This window comes from Erinaceus europaeus, chromosome 15 (assembly GCF_950295315.1).
Source record: "Erinaceus europaeus chromosome 15, mEriEur2.1, whole genome shotgun sequence".
NCBI lineage: Eukaryota > Metazoa > Chordata > Mammalia > Eulipotyphla > Erinaceidae > Erinaceus > Erinaceus europaeus.
Window position 1 is genome coordinate 80,878,207 of NC_080176.1, and position 25,801 is coordinate 80,904,007.

The 25,801-nt window shown below is 38.1% G+C and overlaps 1 protein-coding gene across 5 annotated transcripts in view; it reads left to right on the plus strand.

Moving 5' to 3' along the window:
- CDH7 (cadherin 7) overlaps positions 1-25,801 on the plus strand; it is a 200,216-nt gene that overhangs the window by 153,454 nt on the left and 20,961 nt on the right. For 4 of the 5 annotated variants that reach the window (XM_060174012.1, XM_007523824.3, XM_060174010.1 and 1 more), the window contains 4 exons: positions 5,232-5,368; positions 6,865-6,986; positions 7,660-7,777; positions 10,772-11,023. In XM_060174012.1, coding sequence (XP_060029995.1) covers positions 5,232-5,368; positions 6,865-6,986; positions 7,660-7,777; positions 10,772-11,023 — 629 coding nt within the window. Of the gene's footprint in view, positions 1-5,231; positions 5,369-6,864; positions 6,987-7,659; positions 7,778-10,771; positions 11,024-11,121; positions 11,758-25,801 lie in introns of those variants that run through there. The other variant, XM_060174013.1, reaches the window with a different exon arrangement.

The following is a 25,801-nucleotide window of genomic DNA, read 5'->3' on the forward strand; positions in this document are numbered from 1 at the left end:
TATACACACACACAGGGGCTGGGCAGTAGCACAGCCAGTTAAGTGTATATGGTGCAAAGCACAAGGACTGGTGTAAGGATCCCATTCAAACCCCCAGCTTTCCACCTGCAGGGGGGTCACTTCAAAAGTGGTGAAGCAGATCTGAGATGTCTATCTTTCTCACTTCCTCTCTGTCTCCCCCCTTCTTTCTCAATTTCTCTCTGTCCTATCCAACAGTAACAACAGCTATAACAACAATAACAACTACAACAAGGGCAACAAAATGGGAAAAAATGGCCTCTAGGAGCAATGGCGTTGTGGTACTGGCACTGAGCCCCAGCAATAACACTGTAGGAAAAATATATATACATATATTTGTATCTTTTGGTGAGATATAACTGACAAAAGGACCCAAGTTGGGAGTAAGAATGTTTGCAGACAGCTATCATGGGAAGATTGGAAATAGGACCCATGTCAGCAACTGTCCTGTACGCCACTAACTACCAGTAATATAATTATAATTATTAAAATATGTATAATTTATACATTGAAGCTAGGAGTCTGTGATTTAGGTGATAAATACTTGATTGGTAGAAACCAGGACATTGTTCCTTCTCAAAATACTCAGGTGCCTACGTGGCACAAGGCTTCCGTAAAGGTTTGGGATTTTTTTTTTTAAAGGTCACCAGAAGCTAGAGACATTGAGCATATTAAATGAGTTCTCAAATTTAGTAGCTCCTCTTCTAATGTTACCATGAGATTATTGATCATAAAGATACAGGTTTTAGTCATTAGCTTGCCCTGTGGGGAATTACATGAACTCACTGGCAGCAAGTTTGAGGATCATAAAACTCTAGAAGTCTCTTTATCTGAATAGGCAAATATTGTCATGATTTGAACAATTAATAATTTGGGCCGCTATGTTCCATCGCTGGGGAGCCAGAGACAACCCGAACTGCCCCTGCGGCTACAGACAGACTATGACCCACATAGTCAACGACTGCCACTTCTCCAGATTCAAAGGAGGTCTCGAAACTTTACATCAGGCTCAACCTGATGCTGTTGACTGGCTACGGAAGAAGGGCAAACGCTAGAAGAAGAAGAAGTATTGATTCAATTGATGTATGTGCACCAACAGTATTGATTTATCAATCTACTGTGAAACAATATCAATTTTTCTGTTACCATTGGGTGTACCAAAGCGCACATGTTGACTGCTACATTCATGTGCATGCATATGTCTACATAAACACATATGGACACTCAGGTCAGTATGTGAACATGCACATAGATATATATAATGTGTATGTATATATATATATATATATATATATATATATATATATTACCATCATATATATATTCGTATATATATGATGGTAATGTGGGATGGCTTTATTGATACAACATTTCAGAGAAGAAAATCCAGGTTTTCTACTTAATTTAAATTAAAACCCATTAACATTAAATAGGATTCTTCTTTTTCTGTTGTGTGAAAAGTTGATTGTAGAATACAGAAATGGATGTATCACAATAAAATTAAGATACTCTGACATGAGGCTAAAGTGGATGGTTGCTTGGATAGCTTGTACATGAGTATGAATGTGATTTCTGAGACAGTAGCTGTAAGAACAGGACAAAAGGGAACCAATTTTTTTCTTTACTTTTAGTTTGAGCAGTCAAACTAAACCTCGTGGTCAGTTTTGGCAATGAGTGAGTGAGTGAGTGAGTGAGTGAGTGATTGAGTGAGCGAGTGAGCGAGCGAGTAGCAGGAACCAGCTAGGGACTCTGACAGAGTTATTTACAGCATCAGTCTGGACAGGCTACATTTCAGCTCATGTCCTATATCATAATTCATCATAAGGGTGTCATTCACTATGTCTTTTTAGTCAAGGCGATTTTATATAAATTTGGGAGTAACCAAAAAACACAAGAGGCTCTTACCATGGAGCTGTGTGAGTGGCCAAGAAACCTAGGAGAGTGCCCATAAGAAGGGTATGGGGAATTCATTGAGGAGATTAAACCAGAACCAGCCAAGGAGACTGAAGGAGAACAGATGGCAAAGCTAGACAGAAATGACAAAATATGGAATATGGGATGTTTTTCAAGGCAAAAGGAACTCTTTTTTTTCTTTCTAATTGCTGTTAATTTGGATAGTAAGTTAAGGACAGAGGCATAAGCAATGAGGTTGACAATTTGGCCACCAACACATAATCTGACATAAGTGAAGGTGGTTTTTTTTTTATGTTGTTGTTGTTATTTTTCATAGAAAGCACATTTACTTTTAATTCAAAGATGTTTGTATAGGAGGAAGTGTAACCCTCTCTAAAGAAACACATTTTGGAGGCCAGAGTAGCTGGAATGAGCAGAGACAGTGGGGCCCTTTGGTTTTGAAATGAATAAAGCCACTTAGCAATGAGGGGGAAAATGAAATTAAGGAGAGAATCATGTGGCAAACTCAAATAACATTTTCCTCTTATATCACATGTATCAGGGAGCACAGTGGTGAAAACAAGGGGACCATATTTCCATTGCCATTCTCAAGCTGCTGACATTGAATTTTCTATGTCTTTCAAAGCCTGAAGCTGCTTTGTCAAGTGTATCAACAAACTTAATTCAAATTCTGACAAGTTTCTATCAGTAACCAAATACGGAGTGATCGCACCGATTCATTTTAATGTATTTGTAGCCAGATCTTTCCTCTCTCCCCATCATTATTACTGGCATGATGATTAGTAGCTGACTCAACTACACTCATGATCCAGTATACATGTGGGCCTCCCACTTTCCTGATGACCTCCATGCCAACGATCTGTTCCTCTTCTGCAGTCCAATCACAGATCCTCATGAACTTTCCCTGAGCTTGTTGTCACTTCTCATTTCTGCATATTTAACTTACTGCTTGGAATCAGCTATGCATCTCTCACTCTCTGACCAACTCTTCCCACTGCAGCAGTTCTGTATCTTGACAAAGGCTTCTTGAGCTGTGACTGCTACCATCATCTTTGTGGTGTCTACTTTCTTCCTCTATTTACCAAAGGTTAAAGCCCAGGCTTTGATTATCCACCCTACTGTGAAGAAGTCCCTGCTTTCTCAACACCTCTCTCCTTCTATTGTCTGTGGTGCTGAATATAATTCTCTGGTTTGTAGGGATCTTCGAGCACGTGGTGGGGAATGGCACAAGACAAACACATAAGATGATGGCATTCATGATAAATGAATGACCACAAACCACAGAGGTCAATCCATAATGTTAAGATTTTCCAGGGAGTCAGGCGGTAGTGCAGTGGGTTAAGCACACGTGGCGTGAAGCCACAAGGACCCTGGCATAAGGATCCCAGTTTAAGCCCCCTTCTCACCACCTGCAGGGGAGTCGCTTCACAGGCAGTGAAGCAGGTCTGCAGGACCTTTCTCTCCCCTTCTCTGTCTTCCCCTCCTCTCTCCATTTCTCTCTGTCCTATCTAACAATGATGACATCAGTAACAACAACAATAATAACTACAACAACCATAAAAAACAAGGACAACAAAAAGGAAAATAAATAAATATAAAAATATATTCCATCATTCTTTCCTTGATGTATGAGTGTGTATATGTATTTTGTCTCTTAAAAAACTCTTAAAATAAATTTATTAATCCTCAGCTATTGTTCCTCTGAAGTGAAACATGTGTAGACATCTTGTCATTCTGTACTCATGGCTTTGTTATTTGTTTAGAATATTTCTTTAACAAAAAAAAGATTAATTTTCTCTGCTTTTCTTCAGTTCGCGTCTCTATTCCTTAGCTGATAATCTCTCACTCTACCTAGAAACTAGAAGCCATTGAAAAATAATCTTCTCTAATGAGTTGTGATTCCACCTTTCCGTGTTTCCTGCATTTTATAATAAAGCCAGCTAGAAGTAGATGATTCTGTTTAATAATAAAAGTAGATGGTTCTCTTTAATAATAGAATTAGATGATAGTGTTGAATAATGAACTTGAAGAACCACTATGGGAACTTAAGGTACTTGCTTAATCTGAATTGGGAATGTGTGTGTGTGCTTGTCTACATAATCATTATGAAATGAGTTACCTTGCTCTACCCAACTAGAAATAATGTGAGAGGAATCTCCAGATATCACTGATGAGGGGAGAGTGACTTTTGTGTATATAATAATATCAGGGAGTAAGATTACATAGAGACCAGGAATTTTTCTCCAACAGTTATATGTAGGATATTTCATGAAAAGTTTTTGCACATTACTATGGTAATTCAGCAGAGGGGTAAATTGCACTGTTGGTGGAACACAGGACTTGCATGTATGATGTTGCCAGTTCAGTTCATGTGTCAATTGCCACATGCCTTAGAGTGGTTCTTTTTTTTTCATTATTGGATAAACGATCCAGCACCTTTTTTTTTTATTCCCTTTTATTGCCCGTGTTGTTTGCCCGTGTTGTTATTGTTAATGTCGTTGTTGTAGGATAGGACAGAGAGAAATGGAGAGAGGAGGGGAAGACAGAGAGGGGAAGAGAAAGACAGACACCTGCAGACCTGCTTCACCACCTGTGAAGTAACTCCCCTGAAGGTGGGGATCCGGGGGCTCGATCCAGGATGCTTACTCCAGTCCTTACTCCAATCCTTGCACTTTGCACCATGTGCGCTTAACCCGCTGCGCTACCACCCAACTCCCCAGAGTGGTTCTTTATTTACTTCTTATGTAAAACTTGATTGTCCTGGTCAATACCCTTGAATGAAAGATACAATGACATCCCCTTGCCAAAAAAAAAAAATACTATCAAAAGAAAAACTCTAAGTATATAAAAATGGAAAGATAATTTAGAAGAACCAATAACTGAGCTAGTAAATCTATTGTAAAAAGAGTTCAAAAGCCAAAATAGTACCAATGATAATTAATAAATGGCACATCCAAAACTACTATTAAAATAACTGAAAAGTGGTATGTGTTTTGCATGATAGAGATTTTTTTGTTATTTTTTTTCATAATCCAGCTGCCCCACAACTCTACCATTAGTAAGTTTTACACCAAACATATATTTATTTATCTATTTATTTATTTATTTATTTATTTATTTTTAATTTAAGAAAGGATAAATTAACAAAACCATAGGGTAGGAGGGGTACAACTCCACACAAACATATATTTATAATATGCCAGGTAATGGAGTCAGCAGGACTTGGTGGATGGCTATAGGATGAATGAAATAAACACAGCAAATTATAATACAACATAAAGTTTTTAATGTTCAATTAGGTATTCAATTGACAGAAACACGGACTTGGAGAGATACTTCAATATTGATGCCAACAGTGGAGTGATTACAACTGCCAAATCTTTGGATCGAGAGACCAATGCTGTTCATAATATCACAGTCCTTGCAATGGAGAGCCGTAAGTTGTAAGGCTTAAATTAAATGAAGATCAGGCTTAAATTAAATGGTGGTGCACCTGGTTTGAGCGCACATGTTACAATGCGCAAGGACCCAGGTTCGAGTCCCTGATCCCCACCTGAAGGGGAAAACTTCACAAGCAGTGAAGTTGTGCTTAGATGTTTCTCTGTCTCTCTTCCTTTCTATCCCCCCTCTCTCTGGATTTCTGGCTATCTCTATCCAATAAATACATAAAGATAATGAAAAAAAACTATAAAAATTAAATGAAGATCGAAGACATTCAGGTGGAGAGTGGATTGTCATGTGACCATAGTTCTAACTTTAGTATAATAGGTACTTATTTGAATAGAACTAAAACTAAGAAATCCTTAAATTCAGGTTTTATATTCACTAGAGGTGTATACTAGCACATAATTAATGAAAAGAGACAACTACCAACTAATGAACTTGAATTTTCTTCAGAGGGCTTCTCTTTCTTCTGTGGATCTTCTCTCACATGCTGCATTTGTGTTGATACGGAGTTGATCAAATAGCTTACACAAAAACAGTAAAATCATGACCTGGGCAGTTGATACAGTGGGTAAGGCATTGGGCTCCTGAACCTGAGTTTCTGAGTTTGATTCCTAGCATGGCATGTGACTGTGTGATTCTCTCGGTTTCTCTCTCTCCTCTCATTTGCTCTTTCTCTCAAAAAAAAAAATCTTAAAAACTCGGGAGTCTGGCAGTAGTGCAGCGGGTTAAGTGCTCGTGGCACAAAGCGCAAGGACCTGAGTAAGAATCTGACTCCTCACCTGCAGGGGAGTCTCTTCACAGGCGGTGAAGCAGGTCTGCAGGTGTCTGTCTTTCTCTCCCTCTCTCTGTCTTCCCCTCCTCTCTCCATTTCTCTCCTTCCTATCCAACAACAGTGACATCAATTATAACTACCACAATAAACCAACAAGGGCAACAAAAGGGAATAAATAAATAAAATTTTTTAAAAACTCAAAACATGTCACTTTAAAATATTACTAAATTCAACTCAAACCTAGATAACTTACTATGTATATTCTGATATTGTACTTCTTAAGACTCTGATAAGAAAAATAATAGAAATTACATAAGTATGCATTTTAGCAATATGTATGTAGGTACACATATAACCTATCTGTATAGGCATGTATTGGAGTTCTAGCGTCAGAGTACATTTAAATTGAAATTTTAGTGTTGTATTTGGTGGTGATAGTGTACACTTTGCCTCTCAGAGACTAAAAATATGCATATTCTATACCTGCCCGTCTGAGGTTTGGATCAGAGTATCTGTAGCTATCTTTAAAATCTACAATATTATGATGCTGCCTTTTGAGGCTTCCTCATTTTCTCATTAGAATTGTGCTTTGGATAGGCAAACAATTCTAGCTGATTCTAATTGTTTTTAATATAAGGTTTCTCAGTAAAATCACTGGGTGATAACAGCTGCAGTCATAAGCATGAATGCTAAGATGGTTTCCTCTCGTTTAGAGAATCCTTCTCAAGTAGGACGGGGCTATGTGGCCATCACCATATTGGACATCAATGACAATGCCCCTGAGTTTGCCATGGACTATGAAACCACCTTGTGTGAGAACGCCCAGCCTGGGCAGGTAAGAGACCGGTGCACACGCCATATTCCCAGTGTTATTTCTTTTAAAAATTATCCAGCAGCATTTGCCTTTGAAATTCTTCCAGCTTTAAGATAAAATATAATCAAGCATGTTTCAGCAAAAACCTACACTTTGATGTGTTGTATAACTAATATTAAAGCATCTTTGAAATGCTGGTTTAATTGGTATGAGGAATCTTCCTTGGGAAGAAAAGGTAGACATTGTAAAGGCCTTGGTAAGGGCTTAGACTCCTTTCAGAAGAACTAGAGTGTATTAAGCTTAACTGGACTGTTTCCCATATCACCCAGCAGCTTAAGTACCTTGAACTTCTAAGACCGAGTAGAGTTTCATCTCAGTGCAGCTTGTTCTACTCCTCCATGTTGCTCAGAGTCTTGTGATGCTGTCTGGGACGGCTTAATCAGCTGATACATACAGCTTATTGCTGAAGTTCATAGAGTCCATTCACACAGAAATTCTGAAAAGGACAAGACTTGCTTTCCAGGGTCCTTTTGAGATTGAGGTCATGCGAGTACAACCAGTCCCTCCCCACACCTCTTGCAGGAAGATAACATTTATTAGAAGGCGTAAAATAGCATTGCCTTGTGGTTAAAAAAAAAAAAAAACTAGCAGAGCACAACAATATGCCTTCACCCTCTCCATCCTCTACTCCCAGGTCATCCAGAAAATCAGTGCTGTTGATAAAGATGAACCATCCAACGGACACCAGTTTTATTTCAGCTTAACTACAGATGCAACAAATAACCACAACTTCTCTCTGAAAGATAACAAAGGTAAGGCATCCTTACTGTCACTCATGGAGACAACCTGTACAGACTCCCTAAGCAAGGAATTCTCACTCAGAAATGCTTTTCTGGATGCTTTTCCATACCAGAAAGGACATTAATTAAGAGGCAATGAGCTCCTCAAGTAATTTTTATCTATGGATTTGTTGTCAGGAAGAAGAAGCTGCTACTTAAATCACTTTAGGCCTTAAAGCCAAGTAAGTGTGTGTGTGTGTGTGTGTGTGTGTGTGTGTGTGTGTGTGTGTGTGTGTGTGTGTCTGGGAGAGAGGGGCCATATTATTTTCTATCTTTTCTTTTCTTGTGACTATCTTTCCTATTGGTACACCAAGCTGTTTATCCAGGTTCTCTAATTTGTTCAGTGCCGGATATATAAATGCCTTAGTAAGTACTGTGCTACCTAGATATATTCTCAGGCATTTGGAAAACAATTGTTCTTTCTACATATCAACCTAAGTCAGCATTGACATACTACTTCCAGTTTGAAGATCAGTTATTTTTTTGTATTAACATAAGAATAAGTCACCCATGCAAATTCTAAAAATATATTCTCCATGAAAATATAAAATGAAAACAGGAGAATTCCCTGTACCCCAACCCATTTTTCTGTTTGAGAAGTAAACACTATTATTAATCAGTTTCTTATCACTATTCTTATCTGTTTAAAGGTCATCATAGAAGCTTTATTGCAAGTCCCTCAGAATAGATTTCGGTTTTGCTTCAATTTATCTATTTGAACATATACACATACATAATTATTGGAATGTTTAAGAGAAGTCTGTTTTCAAATTCATAGATTCACTTTGGTCTTCACTGAAAGTATTTACTTAGCAGAGGAGAACCTGTGCAATCCATATGAGGAGAGGACTGTGTTCCCTCAGCACCATGGGAAATGTGTGAGCTTTCATTCAGGCTGAAGGGACAAATTGGGTGGCAGGAAAACAATGCAGAAATAGACTCGCTAGTCAAATACTGGCTTATCTGAAAAGACTTGCTCTCAGAAGATGGATATTCTAAATGTTTTTGCCTGAAGCCACCTCCATCTGTAAAGCAGAAAATCCAACTTTGGCCTCAAAATGTCAATTTCAAAATAATAATTTTTCCTGATTCCATTCTCTAGTTAATGAGAACACTATCTTGTCCCTTTAGTAATATAAAAGACAAAATACCTTCTAGCCTAGTAATCCCAAACTCTCTGACTTAATCATAGTTCAAAAGGACAATTTTCAACACTTGGAATCATCCACCTTAGATGGGGAGAGGGGGGTTCTGACCTTTCTGAGGAAGGTATGGATATCCCCCACCCCCGTGTCCCATCATCCACTGGTGGTATATTTACTGTACAGTACAGACAGTGAGATAACGTGCATTTACAGAATAGCCACACTGATGCACAACTGAAAGATCGTCCTTAGTTAAGCTCATTACTCCTTGTCCTTACCTTAAAGGAAAAGATGAGAGAATGGGGAAAACATCAGTTGGTGCTGGCTTTACTCTCAGGAATCACATGTTGAACATGACACGTTTTGTCAATCTGTGAACATTAGGCTCTATCCTCACATTGTGGGTGTATTTGCATGTGCTCTTCAATTTAGGGTGTGCATATGTTTTTTATTTGCTATCTGTGTGTTCAATTATAAACGCAGAATTCTGAGAAATTTTTGTGTGCCCAACTCTAGATGTGCCTAAATTTTGGGTGAGTTAGAGGTAAAGACTATAGTGTACATACGCATGTTATAAAGAAGGTAACTTGACAAAGTATCATTTGATGACTCTGTTGACAAATGTCTCTTGGACTGGGAAGACACCATAGAGGTTAAACAACAGATGTTCATACCACCCACCATAAGCCAGAGCTAAGCAGTGCTCTGGACTTTCTTCTTTCTGTGTGTCTTTCTCTGTATCTCTCTTATACTCAGTACATAACATTTAAAAAAGAAAGAAAGAGAAAAGATATATTTACATGAAAGCCTACCAGATGGAACCTAAACATCATTCTGTGTTATTCTTGCCTCATCCACAGTTGCAGGCAGTTTCCAACCTCGTGTCTGTTTGCTGTTTGGGACTGAACAGGAGGTTTTAGCTTGCTCTTCCATTACAACATTGCTTTTAATGCTTTTATGACAACAGGAGATAAATAGCTTTTTGACAGCTTCAGAAGAAGATGTCTATAAATGCATACCGAAGGACACCATAATCACAATGTTCTTTTATATTACTGTGAATTGCTGTGAATTCAAAGAGTCACATACATTCCTTCTTCACATTTCTTTAACTAGAACACTAAGACAAGTCAACTGGCTAAATTGCTAAAAGATACAATATTGATTTCTGATAGAGAAATCAGATATATGATATGAACATATTTCTCACTGTTGAGTTGAATAAATATATATAATTTGTTATATGAAATGGACTATTGGATGTAAATTAAACACAAAGAACCTATTTTATTACTAACATAGGTTTCTGTTCACAGAGGCTTAGGAGTGACATGTGCCACTGTGAACTATAAAAAAAAAAACAACAGTATTTTTCTCAAATATCTGTACAAAGGATATTTAAATAAAGCACAGTCGCAAAATTTCCTTGTGTATATAGTGGGATTAGAACTTAAAGTTGGATTGGAAACTTTATTTGTGATAACACAAAAATATTTATAGCTACAAAGATGTTAAACTGTTCATTTTTACTATCCTCTCTGAAAATGTATGAGTTGAAGTGTTAGATCAGTAGAAGAAGGTGTACAATTTTTAGAATGTTGCACTTTACCTAAAAATCGATACACAGCCATTTTCAGACTCAGTCTTTTTTTTCCTCCAGTAATATCAAAATGAAGGAACATTTTAAACAATGATTCTCGTCAAAGGAGTTTGAACAGAATGACTTACATTGGGAAGTTTGGGAGGACTGCTTCCATCAGAAGTCTTGAGTTAGATGCCTAATTTATTTATTATTTTATTTTTATCTTATTTTTGCTCCTAGACAACACTGCCTCTATTCTCACCAGGAGGACTGGCTTCAGGAGGCAGGATCAATCCGTCTACTACCTTCCCGTCTTCATTGTGGACAGTGGCTCTCCCTCCCTCAGCAGCACCAACACCTTGACCATCCGTGTGTGTGACTGTGATGCCGACGGGGTAGCCCAGACATGCAATGCCGAAGCCTATGTCTTACCGGCAGGTCTGAGCACCGGTGCTCTCATCGCCATCCTGGCTTGCGTGCTGACATTGTTGGGTAGGTAGCACTTCCAGCATTTGATGGAAAACACTCAGGACCAACACATGGTGCCACATTTCTTTTGTGTCCCCCCCCCTCTTTTTTTTTTCCTCTAGGATTATCTCTCTGAAGGCATATGCAAATGTTCCTCCAAGTAATACTTTTATACACTGAGCAACCCAAGATCATTGACTACAACTTCCCTTTGGTATATCTTAAATATAACTCAGGAAAAAAAAAACACTCATCAGTTTCATTTTTAAAAACAGTAGTGAAGATAAACGACTTCTGCTTAATATTGAATTTTCCAGCACTTTTTAAAAACCATACTCCAGTTGTTTGCTTTAGAATAAAGAGACGTTATATTAAACTAGAAGAAAAATTTTTTTTTTCTATGTTGTTCAGACAATATGCTTCCTTGAGGAATTATTGTTTTTTTGTTACCAGCTTTTCAGAAGAAATTTAAGGTATACTTTATAGTTATTTGTAAATTTTCAAAGATTGCAATTCCAGAGATGCAAAAGTTATTATTTCCCAGGAAGAATGAATGTATTCAATTGTACTTTTCCGTGATTACTTTATAATTTGGCTAAATTAGATTTGTGGAATTGCAGTTTTATAAATGATTATGCAGCATGCTTTCAAAAACTGGGAGACATCCAACATGGGTATTGGGTAATGGGCTTGCTTATTGCTTACCTAAAGTCTCTGCACAGTGTCACTTTTTCAAAAGTGCAAAGGCAATGCACTTGTAATTTTACATCTCCAAAGGCACTGTGTGTGTTTTCTTGGGGCTTGATGTAATTTGCAACCCATTTAAATGCAGAATTTACCAATGAAGTCATCCTTGGATGTTTACAGATAGAATTTGTGGATTTACCTAAACCTGGCTTCTAGAACTGTGTTCAACATTCATTAATTCTTCATCAGGGAAACCTTCATTCTCCTATGGCTAGCTTCATAAACAACCTAAAACAAAAGAAAAGTAAGAAAAAAAAAGGACTCAGGGCCAGGTGGTGGCGCAGAGGGTTAAGCACAGGTGGTGCAAAGTGCAAGGACCAGCATAAAGATCCCTGTTCCAGCCCCCAGTTCCCCACCTGCAGGAAGGTTGCTTCACAAGATGTGAAGCAGGTGTATCTTTTTCTCCCCCTCCTCTGTCTTCTCCTCTCTCGATTTCTCTCTGTCCTATCCAAGAACAACAGCAACAGCTGTGACAACAGTAAAAACTACAACAAGCGCAACAACAAGGGCAACAAAATGGAAAAAAATGGCCTCCAGGAGCAGAGGATTCGTAGTGCAGGCACCGAGCCCCAGTGATAACCCTGGAGGCAAAAAAAAAAAAAATGAAGAAAAAGAAAGGACTCAATAAGTTAGGAAAATTGAGATATTCATGTTCCTGACATTGAGTGAGCATTTATAAATTTGAGGTGTTAATCAAGAAGTAGAACCTCCCAACCTGTTAACTAAGCTAAGTACTAGTTATTCAAACACCAGAGATGATGTCATAAAAATTGCACTTACTATTTTCAGTAGCTTTACCTAAGTAAGTCTGGAGTGGAATTTCCCTTATACTTTGTTATACAGATGACAAAGATTTTCAGAAATGTTTCAGAAATGGCAGGGCTTTCTCAGTTAAGGCCTGATAAGATAATAAATGAATATGACATTTTGTTTGTTTTTGTCATAGCCTTGCCTTCACTACTCTAAATATGACTAGTGAGTAGAGAGAAAGAGAGATGAAAATGTAGAGACAGAATGGAAGAGAGCTCTACACCAAAGTGTCCTTCAGTGTTGAGGTTTCTGGGCTCTGACCTGCGTTGTACATATGATAAAGCACTGCACTATACAACTAATCTATTTTGATAGCCCAGGAATATAGTCAATTTTGTAAAAGATGTAACCAGTGTAAACTACATTCATTGCTATAACAGGCTCTGGAACATAATAATCAAAATATCAATTATCTAGTTTCTAGTAGCTGAATAAGAAGATAAAAGATCTCCCTTTATATTTAAAATGACAGTGTCTTTATACAAAAACATAACCTTTGGGTGAGGCGGGGTCGGGGGGGCTAGTGCATGTGAATGACTTATTTTGAACTTACCTTGGACCACTTGTCAGAAAAATTAGAATGGTTCTACTTAAGAAGAATAAGCTCAATTTAACATATCACACACTTAACTCATTTTTGATTTTAAAAACCTGCTAGTGAGACCATCTTGTTTTTAGGAAATACGTTCACCTGTGACTTTGGGATTCCTTACAATTTAAGTTGCTTAATGATACTAATTAGATAAGAGTCATTACCTAGCTGTTACTGAAAATAAGTAAAATGGAGTTTCATTGTGTTTCATCCTTGCATATAGGGTGTGTGTGTGTCTGTGTGTGTGTGTGTTCCTGTCTCAGGGTGAGATTACAGATTTGGGGGATTTGTCAAAATTTAGGTAAGTTTAACTTTTCTTTCAGTTATATTATTTTTTATAAGCAGACAACCAGTTAGGAATATCTTTTCACATTGAAGATCAGGTTTTTGTGATTGATATATATATATATATATATATATATATATATATATATATATATATAAATAATTTCTAAATCCAACAAAATGAACAAAATGTAAGTCAAACAGAGCCTTCGTGTACTGAAATACAAGTTGGAACGAGAAACCTTTTTTTATAACTTTTGTTTTATTTTATTTGATAAAACAGAGAGAATATGAGAGAGAAAGAGATTGAGAGAGAGACCTGCAGCCCTGCTCCACCACTCCTGAAGCTTTCCCCGTGCAGGTGGGGACCAGGCACTTGAACCTGGGTCCTTGTTCATAGTAATATGTGCATTTAACCAGATGGCCCCAGAACTGGAAACTTCTGACCATAACTGTTCACTTCCCAGTCATCACTATGTTCAAATGCTAGCAATTCCATTCCAAAGTGGGCCTACATGTCTTGTTTTCTTTCTTTTGAAGGAGACATGCAGGACTTTAAAATTTTTTTTTTTTAATCTGGCCTCTGTCTTCTCTGTTATAGACTCTGGAGTTTCCCAAGATAGGTACCATAAGCTAGTAAGATTGAACACTCAGAGGAAGTGCAGATGGACTACAGTCTGGCATGGAATTTGACTCTCTTGCACAAATGACTCATTCTTTGCAACAGCTTAGAAAGTGCCATATATCTTATTTCTAACCACTAGGCATAAGGACTTGTAATGCAACCCTTTTCAGGCTTCTGAACAAATATTGCTAGAAAATAAACCATGTCAAAGAGTGAGAATGTTATATGGGAAACTGGGGAATGTTATGCATGTACAAACTATTATACTTACTGTTGAATGGAAAACATTAATTCCCCAATTAAAAAAAAAAAGAGTGAGAATGGAAAGAGTACGTGAGAATCAGCTCAATTTAAGGGTAAAACTTACAGAAATTTTAGGACATTTGGCTTCCTAAAGAACCTTACTTTTCTCCACGCCAAGTGTGCTTTCAGTGATGTGGCAGGCAAAAGCTACTTGTAACTCCACAAGAGACGATTCAGGAAATTTCCCTTCATGTTAATGTTGGAAAATAATATTATAGAAATCACTTCCAGTCCAAATATCTTCACTTTACTTGGGAACAATGAAGGACAGTTAGGTTTAAGGATTTTCAGTTCATATAACTTGTAAGTGACCATGTTAGGATCTAGTGATTTAGTGAGATTTTCAAGTTATCATGAAAATGTGTCAAGTAAATGTCTTCATTCTTCTTGGGAAATTAGAATGTTTTTACATTGCTGGAATTAAAGTCTTTTGAAATTTGCAAAGAACTGTAAGTTCACCTGAAAGAAATCATAGTGTTGGGACCAGGTGGTGGTATACCTGGTTGAGTGCATATGTTACAGTGCTCAAGGACCCGGGTTCGATCCTCCGGTTCCCATCTGCAGGGGGAAAGCTTTGCAAGTGGTGAAGCAGGGCTGCAGGTGTCTCTCTGTCTCTCTGCCTCTCTCTCTCCCCCTTCCCTTTCGATTTCTGACTGTCTATCCAATAAATAAAGATAATAAAAAAATCAAAAAATATTAAAAAAAAAAGAAATCATGATGTTTTGATTAAGCCACAAAGCAAAGGATGTCTTCTAAAGAAGGAAAAAAACGTGCCTAATATAGTCCTTTTTCAGAATTTCAAATTCATGTTATTTTTTGTTAGATTTGTCAGGCTTTACTTGTATTTGCATTCTTTTAATTTTATGGGTAGATCTGAGTTACCATTTTCACTTATTACTATTTTTTTAAGTTAATAGGAATGGATATTAATGCCATTCCTGCCATTTTGTCCCTATCCCCACTTTCCTATAGTGGAGCTGAAAATCTACCCTCCCCTTCCCCCCCAGTGTTTCTTACTTCGGTGCAACACTCCAAATTCAGTCAAATTTGGCTTTGCATATTCTTAGCTGTTCTTCTTTCTCAATTTCTGTTTATGAGTGGGGTCATCCCATATTTGTCTTTCCGACTGATCTCATTTTACATAATTCCTTTTTCATGTTCATTTCTTGACCTCACTCTAAGTTTTCATACCTACACACTATAATTGAAAGAGATGTCCCAGACATTTGGACATAGGATTTCCTTTATTTTCACAGAGTATAGTTAGCAGTGAAACGTATTTAAAATGTGTTATAAAGTAATAGTGTCTCAATTATTTTTCATGTATAATTATTTAGTCATCACAATGCAAGACATATTCCAGCATTCTCATGTTTATGTTGTCCCAATACCGATGCATTTTTATAATAGTCTAACCCATAATTGCTGATACATACAGTTTTTTTCTTTTTCCAAAGCACTGCACAGCTCTGACTGGTGGTGTAGAGCCTCAGGCATGAACCATTAATGCTGTTTTCCCTACCCTATTTAGTTGTTTTCAACCATGCTGAATGGACTTTAAAAAATAGTCTGACAAAATGAAAAAATGAATGACTGGTATGTAACTATTCCTTTGGTGAATTTAAGAACTAATCAGAAAATATCTGAGTTTTTTTTTTAAGGCTTCACTAAATATTGCACATCTGCTCAGAAGATATTGCAGATAAATCTTTTTTTTGTTAGTCTGCACATACAATACAAACTGTTATTTATTTATTTTCCTTTTGTTGCCTTTGGGTTTTTTTTTTATTGTTGCTGTAGTTATTGTTATTGTTGTTGGATAGGACAGAGAGAAATGGAGAGAGGAGGGGAAGACAGAGAGGGGGGAGAGAAAGATAGATACCTGCAGACCTGCTTCACTGCCTGTGAAGTGACTCCCCTGCAGGTGAGGAACCGGGGGCTCGAACTGGGATCCTTACACAGGTCCTTGCACTTAGCGCCACCCGCACTTAACCCACTGCACTACCGCCCGACCCCAACACAACTGCTTTCTTACATACTACATCTTTCACTGAATTTATTGCATTGCCTTAATTTTTCTCCATCTATTTTTATTGGGGAGGTAACAGTTTACAGTCTAGTCTTTAACATGTAGACACAGCCTCTCATCTCTCCTTTGTTGGCGTTTAGGAGACATACCAGGATCCCAGTGTCTGTTTATCTTGTCCCTTCCCTTACTTCCCCAAAGTACTTTGCTGTGGTGAAATACACCACACCCAGTCCAAATTTCACCTTATGTTTTCTCTTACTCTTTTTTCCACCTATAAGTGAAATCTTTTAGTATTGGTTTTCCTCTTTCTGCTTCATGTCACTCAACATGATGCCTTTGAGCTCTGACCATGATATTGCAAAAGAGATGGCCTCATCATTTTTAATAGCTGGAGCTTCAAGTAGTTGAAGTGCTATCACAGTCTCTTCTTTCCAGTGCTCAGATTTTCAGATACAGTTGGGACCACACTGGCCCTGCTGCAGGTTAAATGAAGACTTGTGGAAGCCGCTGCTCACCGTGTGAAATTTCACTTGGCCTGTGCCAGTATGGGCAAGTCAGCTTTAGCTGTCATGCACCTTCTCCATTTTCTTTCTGACCTGCTGCATCCTATCCTGTTATCTCCTCTCCTACTGCTGTGATTCTGTTCAACAGGAAAATATTGCTTTTGTGAGTACTAAGTAAAAAACAAGCTAGATTGCTATAAAAATAGTAATATATAAAAGAGCCTCATTATAATCATTAATGATTAAGCACATTTGACCCAGCAGTCCCAGGGACAGCAAAAGGGCAGACTACAGTGGCATATTAAGGTAGTGGGTGTGTTTTCCTTTCAAACAAGTGCAGGTATCTTAGAAATAAATTGCATGTAATGAGCTCATAAGAAGAGCTACTCTTGTGCTGTATAGGCATCATCTAATTGAATTCTCAAAACACAGTCCCTCAGCAGGTATGGTGAAACCTACTTTTTTTTTTTTTTCACTATGGAAAACTAGAACTTAAAAGGAACTACACAGAGCTACAGGGAGTAAGACCTAAGGCCCAACTAGTGACAAGGCTGCCTTCTAGAAATCAGTTAAAAGGTGTTTTCAGGAAGTCGGGCAGTAGTGCAGTGTGTTAAGTGCACATGGCGCAAAGATCTAGGACCAGCATAAGGATCCCGGTTTGAGTCCCCGGCTCCCCACCTGCAGGGGAGTCTCTTCACAGGCAGTAAAGCAGGTCTGCAGGTGTCTATCTTTCTCTCCCCCTCTCTGTCTTCCTCCATTCCTTTCTCTCCCCCTCTCCTCTCTCCATTCCTCTCTGTCCTATCCAGCAATGATGACAGCAATAACAACAACTACAATAATAAAACAAGGGCAACAAAAGGGAATAACTAAATTTTTTTTTTTTAAAAAAAAAGAGATGTTTTCAGTATGAAAACTGAGTGACTCTGGGAAGTGCCTACTTACCTGTGGTTATCTCAGGCTCTGTTACTGCCAAATTAGAGGCAACAGTAGTGTTGATCTGCTTTCCACAGTGACTGCCATCACTTCTTTGGAAGGTATTTGAGAAAGTGAGAATTAACCAATTACTCACAACTTTGAGAAAATACATCTAGAATTACATTTGTTAAATTTGAGATTATACTTCAACACAGGCCAAATACCATATATTAATTGGCTTTGTGCCTAAAACATTCATTATATTTAGGTCATTTTTCCCCTTCTCTTTCTTACTCAGAAATACAAAACTGACTTGCATCTCTAATGGAGACTTGCATCTTTGCATCTTTAATGATACCTTTTTAGTTGAAAGTAAAGATGAATTGAGGTTGTAATTAATCTCTTCCCTTGTTTCCAGACATAGAAAACAAACTCTCCTTTTTGTGGATAATTTACTAATTTCTGGTTCCGCTTTCTCACAGTTCATCTAGAAAGATATTATTTGTTGTTTTGTTGGGGTGCTGGCCTTAGAAGTATAAATATGATTAATAAATGGTGAAAAGGTTTCCAACATTTCTCCCTCTTTCCTTGATTTGAACCTGACTGATGTGAGTGATACTGCTGTGCCCACTTCTGTCTGTTCCATCTGCCAAGTCAATACACACCTAAGTATTTTTACTTTTACTGTGTTGCTTCTGGTATTTCTTCCTTTTTCTCCATTGATGTTGCACCTGGTTTTATCCAGAGTCCAACTTTCCCCTCCTGAATTGAATAATTGTTTAGTTTCTTATCAGTTCCAATTCATCAGGTCCACTGACAGAATAAACTCTTTAAAAGTCTAATGTGTTTAGACATACCCAAGTTTAAAATAGTATTTCCACAACTCCTAACAGTTTAGGCCCCATCATAGATTTACTATAATTTAATTGCTTCCTGCTAGTTGAAACTTCTCTCCTTTTCTTCCTACTTGAGTTGGTCTTCCTCAAATCAATTGTGCTTTGTCTTCCCTCCTCTTAATATATGTTCATTGGTTCTTCTGCTTAGGATGTGTGACCCTGAATCAGCAAATGATTCTGAATGTAGATCAGGTGCTAGTCATGGGCCCAAGAACACCACGTATACAATGGTCTTGCAGTCGCATGATGATGACCTGTCTGCTTCACTACTTTGTCTCCTTGTCTACCTCTTCCAGTAGACACCTGATTATGGAGGTAGGAATTGGACATTAGTTTATCATTATGTGCATAACACCTCATAGAATGCTGATTGACAAGTAGAAGGCACACCAACATAGAACTTTTAGAATCTATCAAGAGGAAGTAAATACTGTAGTAGAAATTTTAAGGACACATTTCTAATGTTCTGTTTAGATTTTAGTTAAAAGAGTGTCATTGGTAGCTAATTTACTTTAATCAAACACCTGAATTTTGTTAATCACAATCCATCTTCAAAAATGTTTTGTGACTGTTAGAATGGATCCATAAGTACAAATTAAAGATGTGAACTTCTGTCTTTGGTGATCTGCACATCTCTGATTCCACAGCACATATATCCAGATAAAATGAAGAGCTGACTTCTACTCTTCCTACATCTTGGTTTAGAAGTTGCTTCCAAGGACACAGGTATTAGTAAAACAGGTATTAGTTTTTTTTTTCAACCCATTTTTTAAATTTGTGATTAATAGTGGTTATAAGATTTTAAGATTACAGGGTTGAGTTGCACACCAGGCAAACCACCACATTTCTGTGCACTCCCTTACTTCTGTGTTAATAAACACCATAGTTCTCAGTTTGTTTATTTCTGGGTGGGTGTTTTGTTTGAGGTTTTGCTATGGTTGTTGTTTGAGTTACTGTTTTATTTGTTTGGCAAGTGGTCTAGGTGCCTATATTTCACATCTGAGTTGCCCTCTACCTCTTCACTTATTTCTCTCAGCTTAACCACTTCCAGCTCCATCTATTTTGTCCCAAAGGACGCAACATTCTCTTTTGGACTGCAGAATGTGTTTCATGGAGTACTTCTCATCGTGTCCTTATCCGGTCATCTGTCAGTAGGCATTTAGGCTGCTTTCACCCTTTGACTAGTGTGAATAATGCATCGATGAGTGCAGGGTTGCATATGTCCCTTCAATTTGTTTTCATTGGGGGGGGTAGGTAGTGGTGTACCTCGTTAAGTATACATGTTGTAGTGTGCAAGGACACTGGTTCAAGCCCCTGGCCCCCGCCTGCAGGGGGAAAGCTTGATGAATGGTGAAGCAGGGTTGCAGATGTCTCTCTGTCTATCCTTGCCCTCTCAATGAATAAATACCTTTAAAAATTTTGGTTTTCATGTTTCTTGGATAAATCCAAACAGTCTTGGATAAATCCAAACAGTTCTTCACTTGAAACATTTTAGGAGCATCCAGTGAACTCACAAAATCCAAATATATCCTGTAGACCACAGATAAGGTATACTCTGACATCTGCTCTTCTTGCAGAGGTGTCTAGCTGCTGTCTGACTCCAAACTCACCCAGTCACAGGAACCACAGTGCCTCTCTTCCCATTAATTTCATACCTAAAACCCTAGTCCTAAAGCATGCTATGACTCCAGGGCAAACTGTGATGCTGTGATGTCTTTCCATCTGACTAAAAGTCAGTCCGGGAGCTGTGAAATTCTCACTAGCAGTCATTCCCTTTGTTCTACTTCTGAGCCACCTGCCCAGCCCATCATGGCCTCTTTGTTTTGATGAGACTATATGGCAAGCACTCTGGTGAAAATATGGGTGTGGAGTGAAGCACTGAGAAGACTAAGGATATTTCTTTGGCATGACTGTTTCTAATGGGAAGCCCTTGGAATTCAGGCTTAAAAGAAAACTAATGAAACATAATTAGTGTCAAATAGAATGGATATAACAGATTTTGCCTAATTTCATGCAAGTGAACAGGATCAAAGAACAGTGAAAAAATAGAGAGTGGTTGAAAAGAAAAGTTCTCATTTTAGTGAACCTATGTGGATGTTGTGCAAGCAGATTTTCACTTGAAATAGGTCATTTTATGACCTTTATAAATAGAAGTAGATTACGTATGATGCAGTCATTTTTTTCTATCTCTTTCTTTCTAGTGTGTTGTTTGATAATCAAGTTTTAGGGTAGAGTAGAATACTTATAAAACCATATTAATTAGAACTCTTCTAGTATTTCCAAGGCTTTGTTTATATCAATTGTGCAAAAGAAATATCTTGTGGATTAACGTGTGAACTGTGCAGCCAACTGGTGGCACACCTGATTGAGGGCACACATTACAGTGCATAAGAACCTGGGTTCAAGCCCCCTGCCCTCACCTGCAAGAAAGAAACATTGTAAGTGGTAAAGCAGTATTGCAGGTTCATCTCTCTCTCCCCCCTTTCCCTCTCCCTCTTTCTCTTTCTTTCTCTCTCTCTCCTCTTTTTTTCATATGCTTGTACTTGCTCACTCCCCTTCTCTCTGTCCCTATCCATAATAAATAAAATACATATTTAAAAAAAGTGAACTGTATGTATACCTTAAAATTATCAGTAACCTTTCTTAGCCAAATGAAATAGCAGCTTAAAATGCTAATATTTATATAAAGTTGGACAAGCAAATTGCACTATCCTTTAATCAAAATAATTATATGCAGCTTAAAATTATTTAACATCATATGAATATTTTTAACTTAAAGCTTATGTCAGTCTTGAAAACCCGCAGCTCAAATGATAAATAGCTACATTTAAGATAGGCATGGTTTAGATAACTTCTTTTGTGACTAGTAAGAAGTACTGATTTTTTTCGTAGAGAAAATCTGTTTTTTGGTACAAGTTGACTTACCCTTCTAATTCTTGAATCAATATTATTTCTTCTTTAACCATAACTATAAGCATCTTGCTCAGGACATAGGCCCTCATGTATATTTTTAGCATGATATACTGCTATGTAATTATTGCCTTATGTAATCCTTTTTGTATATAAAATATTGAGCTGCTTAGTGGCTAAAGATAACTATGCAGTCACAGTGCTTTCGTAATTTGCATATCTTTATTAAGTGCATGTTACTATTAAGTTTGGTGCTTTGTGCTTTAGATCCATCTGCAAAGAATAAAATCACTTCCTTTAAAGCGCTAGCAATTTTAGAAAGAAAAGATATCAAACTAAATGAAATTCAGGTTTAATCTTTTGGTGGTCATCACTGAACATTGGAGTAAACATAACTTCTTAAAGGTTTTATGGAGTTGATATTGTTTTACTCATTACCCTGTCCCATTCTTGGGGTTTCAGGTGTGTGCCGTATACAGCTCTTTATTCTGCATTAATATCTGTATATACGACATTCCATTCTCCATTCAGTTCACCCCCTTTACTAAGTTTCCCTACTGCTTTTCTCTTCTGGTAATTACTAATTCTGTATTTTATGTTTTTTAAATTAATATCCATCGCCACCATCCATCAAATCCCTTTCACTCTTTGTCCCATCCCCCAAAACATCTCTTTGGTCATGAAACATATTCCTTGCGTTCTCCTCTGTATATGACACAGTTTCAGATCTGAAACTCAATTCTTCTTTAAAATGTATTTATTTATTTAACAAAGACAGAGAGAAATTGAGAGGGGAAGGAGAGGTAGAGAGAGAGAGAGACAAACACCTGAAGCCCTACTTCACTGATGAAGCTTTCCCCCTGTAGGTAGGGACCAGGGACTCAAACCCAGGTCCTTGCACATTGTAAGTGGTGTGTGTTTAACCACGTGTGCCACCACCTGGCCCCTTAAACTCAACTCTTCAACCCACCTTAATTCAGTTTTCTATGTTTTTAGATAGTGGCCCAGCTCCGATCTCTGTAGCACATGGATGTCCAGTCTTCTCAACACCATTTATTGAAGATATTTTCTCTGATCCATCATATTCATTTGAATCCTTTCTTGTAAACTAGTTGTCTGCATTCATGCATTTTTATGTCTTTTTGTTGTTTTTTAATTTTTTTAAAATTATCTTTGTTTATCGGATAGAAACAGAAATCAAGAGGGAATGGGGAAGGAAGAGAGCCAGAGAGACTTCTGCATCACTGCTTCACTCGCAAAGCTTCCTACCTGCAGGTGGGGACCAGGGACTCAAACCCAGGTCCTTGCACATTATGACATGTGTGCTCAACCAGGTGTGCCACCACCTGGCCCCTCTTTCTTTCTTTCTTTCTTTCTTTCTTTCTTTCTTTCTTTCTTTCTTTCTTTCTCTCTCTCTCTCTCTCTCTCTTTCTTTCTTCCTTTCTCCTCCTCCTCCCCCTCCCCCCTCCCCCTCCCCCTCCCCCTCCTCCCCCTCTTTGGTGCAGAGGGAACCTGGGACTTAGAAGCCTCAGGAATGAGAATCTCTTTGCATAGCATTATGCTACTTACCTCCACCCTCAAGTTTTATTTCTTAGATTTTTTCCAACCTTATTCCATTTATCTCTGTGTCTGTTCTTATTCTAGTACCCTGCAATTTAATTACTGTCACTTTTAATATGGTTTGAAGTTAGGGAACATGATACCTCCATTTTAGTTCTCTAATGTTTAGAATTTTATTTTTACCATTCAGGGTCTTTATTAGTTCTGAATAAATTTCGTGTTGCTTTCTTCATTTTCTGTGAAGAATGCCAGTGAGATTTTAATGATGAGGACAGCAGTTATACATAATGCTTTCATAATACTGTCCTTTTAGCAGTGATAACTCTTTAATAGTACCTTACAGTTTTCAATGGACAGTTTTGTTTTTTCATCTTCTTATATTTTGTTAGATTTATTTCTGGGTATTTAGATGCAATTATAAATGAGGTTGTTACTTGAATATGGCAATGCAGTATAATTTTGTATATTAATTTTGTAGCTTATCACTTTACTATTTACCCCCCCCCCCATTATCAGAGCAATGCTCAGCTCTGGCTTACAGTGGTTATAGAGATTAAACCTTGGGCCTTGGGACCTCAGGTAAAAAAGTGTTTTGTATCACTATTGTGCAATCTTCCTTGCCCTAAATTGATTATTTCTAATAGATCGTCAATAATGTTTTTGGAAATTTATTTGTATACTATATCATCTGAAAACACTGATGGCTTTTCTTCTTCCTTTCCAAATTAAAGATGTTTTCCTTTTCAACAGCTTCATTGGAATATAGTGTAGCTTCGTGTTCACTTGATTTGGCTAGAGTTGCCAATACTACAGTGGATAATAGTAATGAAAGTTCAACTTGTCACCAATGACTATAATGTGAGCTGAGGCTATTTCTTTTATTTTTTTTCTTAATTTATTTTTATTTAAGAAAGGATAAATTAACAAAACCATAGGATAGGAGGGGTACAACTCCATGAAATTCCCACCATCCAATCTCCATATCTCATCCCCTCCCCTGATAGCTTTCCCATTCTCTATCCCTCTGGGAGTATGGACCCAGGGTCATTGAGGGTTGCAGAAGGTAGAAGGTCTGGCTTCTGTAATTGCTTCCCTGCTGAACATGGACGTTGACTGGTCGGTCCATACTCCCAATCTGTCTCTCTCTTTCCCTAGTAGGGTGGGTCTCTGGGGAAGCGGAGCTCCAGGACATGCCTGGCCGGGCATCCTGATGGCATCTGGAACCTGGTGGCTGAAAAGAGATTTAACATACAAAGCCAAACAAATTGTTGAGCAATCATGGACCCAAAGCTTGGAATAGTGGAGAAGAAGTGTTGGGGGTGGTACTCACTGTAAACTCTAGTGTACTTCTGCTTTCAGGTGTATATTTTGCACTTGTTTATGGATACGTGTGAACATATGCTCTCACAGAACCTGGTGTATATCTAGGTTTTGGGACTTTGTTAGAAAGTGATCCACCTGGGATGGAATTAGAGAATAGTATGTAAGGAAAGGTCTCACCCAAGTAATGAAGCTGAAGGGTTGTCATTCCACACGTGAAGTCTCTGGACAGTCTGAGCTGAAGCATGTTGAGGTGGCAATCATTGCATTGATTAGGTTGCGATTGGCTGATGAAAGAGATGGGGATTCCGGAAGATGGCGGAATGAGAAGCTGCTAGTGGCTTGAGCTCTGACCACATCTACTGGAAACTGTAGGATTTTTTGCCTCTAGTAGGACAGTCAATAAGGGGTCCTAGCGATGACACCAAGGAGGTGACTATAACTCAATTTGAGTTAGAAAATAGAGTAAAAAGAAAGGGGAAAAAATATTTTTTTAATTATTATTCCCGAAGCGCATCCCCTCCCCCTCTCCTTCTATAACCAGTCCCTGGGGGCCAGACATCTGCTCCTAGCAGGCTCCCCTGCTGAGCTTCTTTCTTTAGCAAGATTCCTATCCCACCAGGGGGTGTCATTCATTCTAATTCTATTCCCTTCTGAAATCTTTGGCCTTTTTCTTTCTAAGTAGCCAATCAGCTGCCTCTGCTCAGGGGGCCTGAGGCAATCTGGAGCCATCCAAGCTGAAGACAGGACAGGTTTTTTACTCTGTTCTATTTTATTATCAATACAAGATAAACGCATATCCCTTCCCCCCCTCCTTCAGGTTGACCAGAATTAACTCTTAGTGTATTTTCCAGAGCTGAGGCTATTTTACAGAAGACCTTTTATCAGTTTAAAGTCAGTTTCTATATCCATTTTTGTTAATGATTTTTATCATAAGTGGATAGTGAATCCTACTCTGTCTTTATAAAGATGTACCATAATATTTGTTCTTTTTTTTTTTTTTTTGCCCCCAGGGTTATCACTGGGGCTTGGTGCCTTCACCAGGAACCACCACTCTTAGAGGCCATTTTCTCCCATTTTATTGCTCTTGTTGTTGTTATTGTTATTTTTGCCATTTATGTTGCTGTTGTTGGATAAAACAGAGAGAAATTGAGAGGGATGGGGAGACACAGAGGGGGAGAGAAAGATAGACACCTTCCAGACCTGCTTCACCACTTGTGAAGCGACCCCTCTGCAGATGGGGAGCCGGAGGCTCGAACCAGGATCCTTAGGCCAGTCCTTGCGCTTATTGGCATGTGGGCTTAACC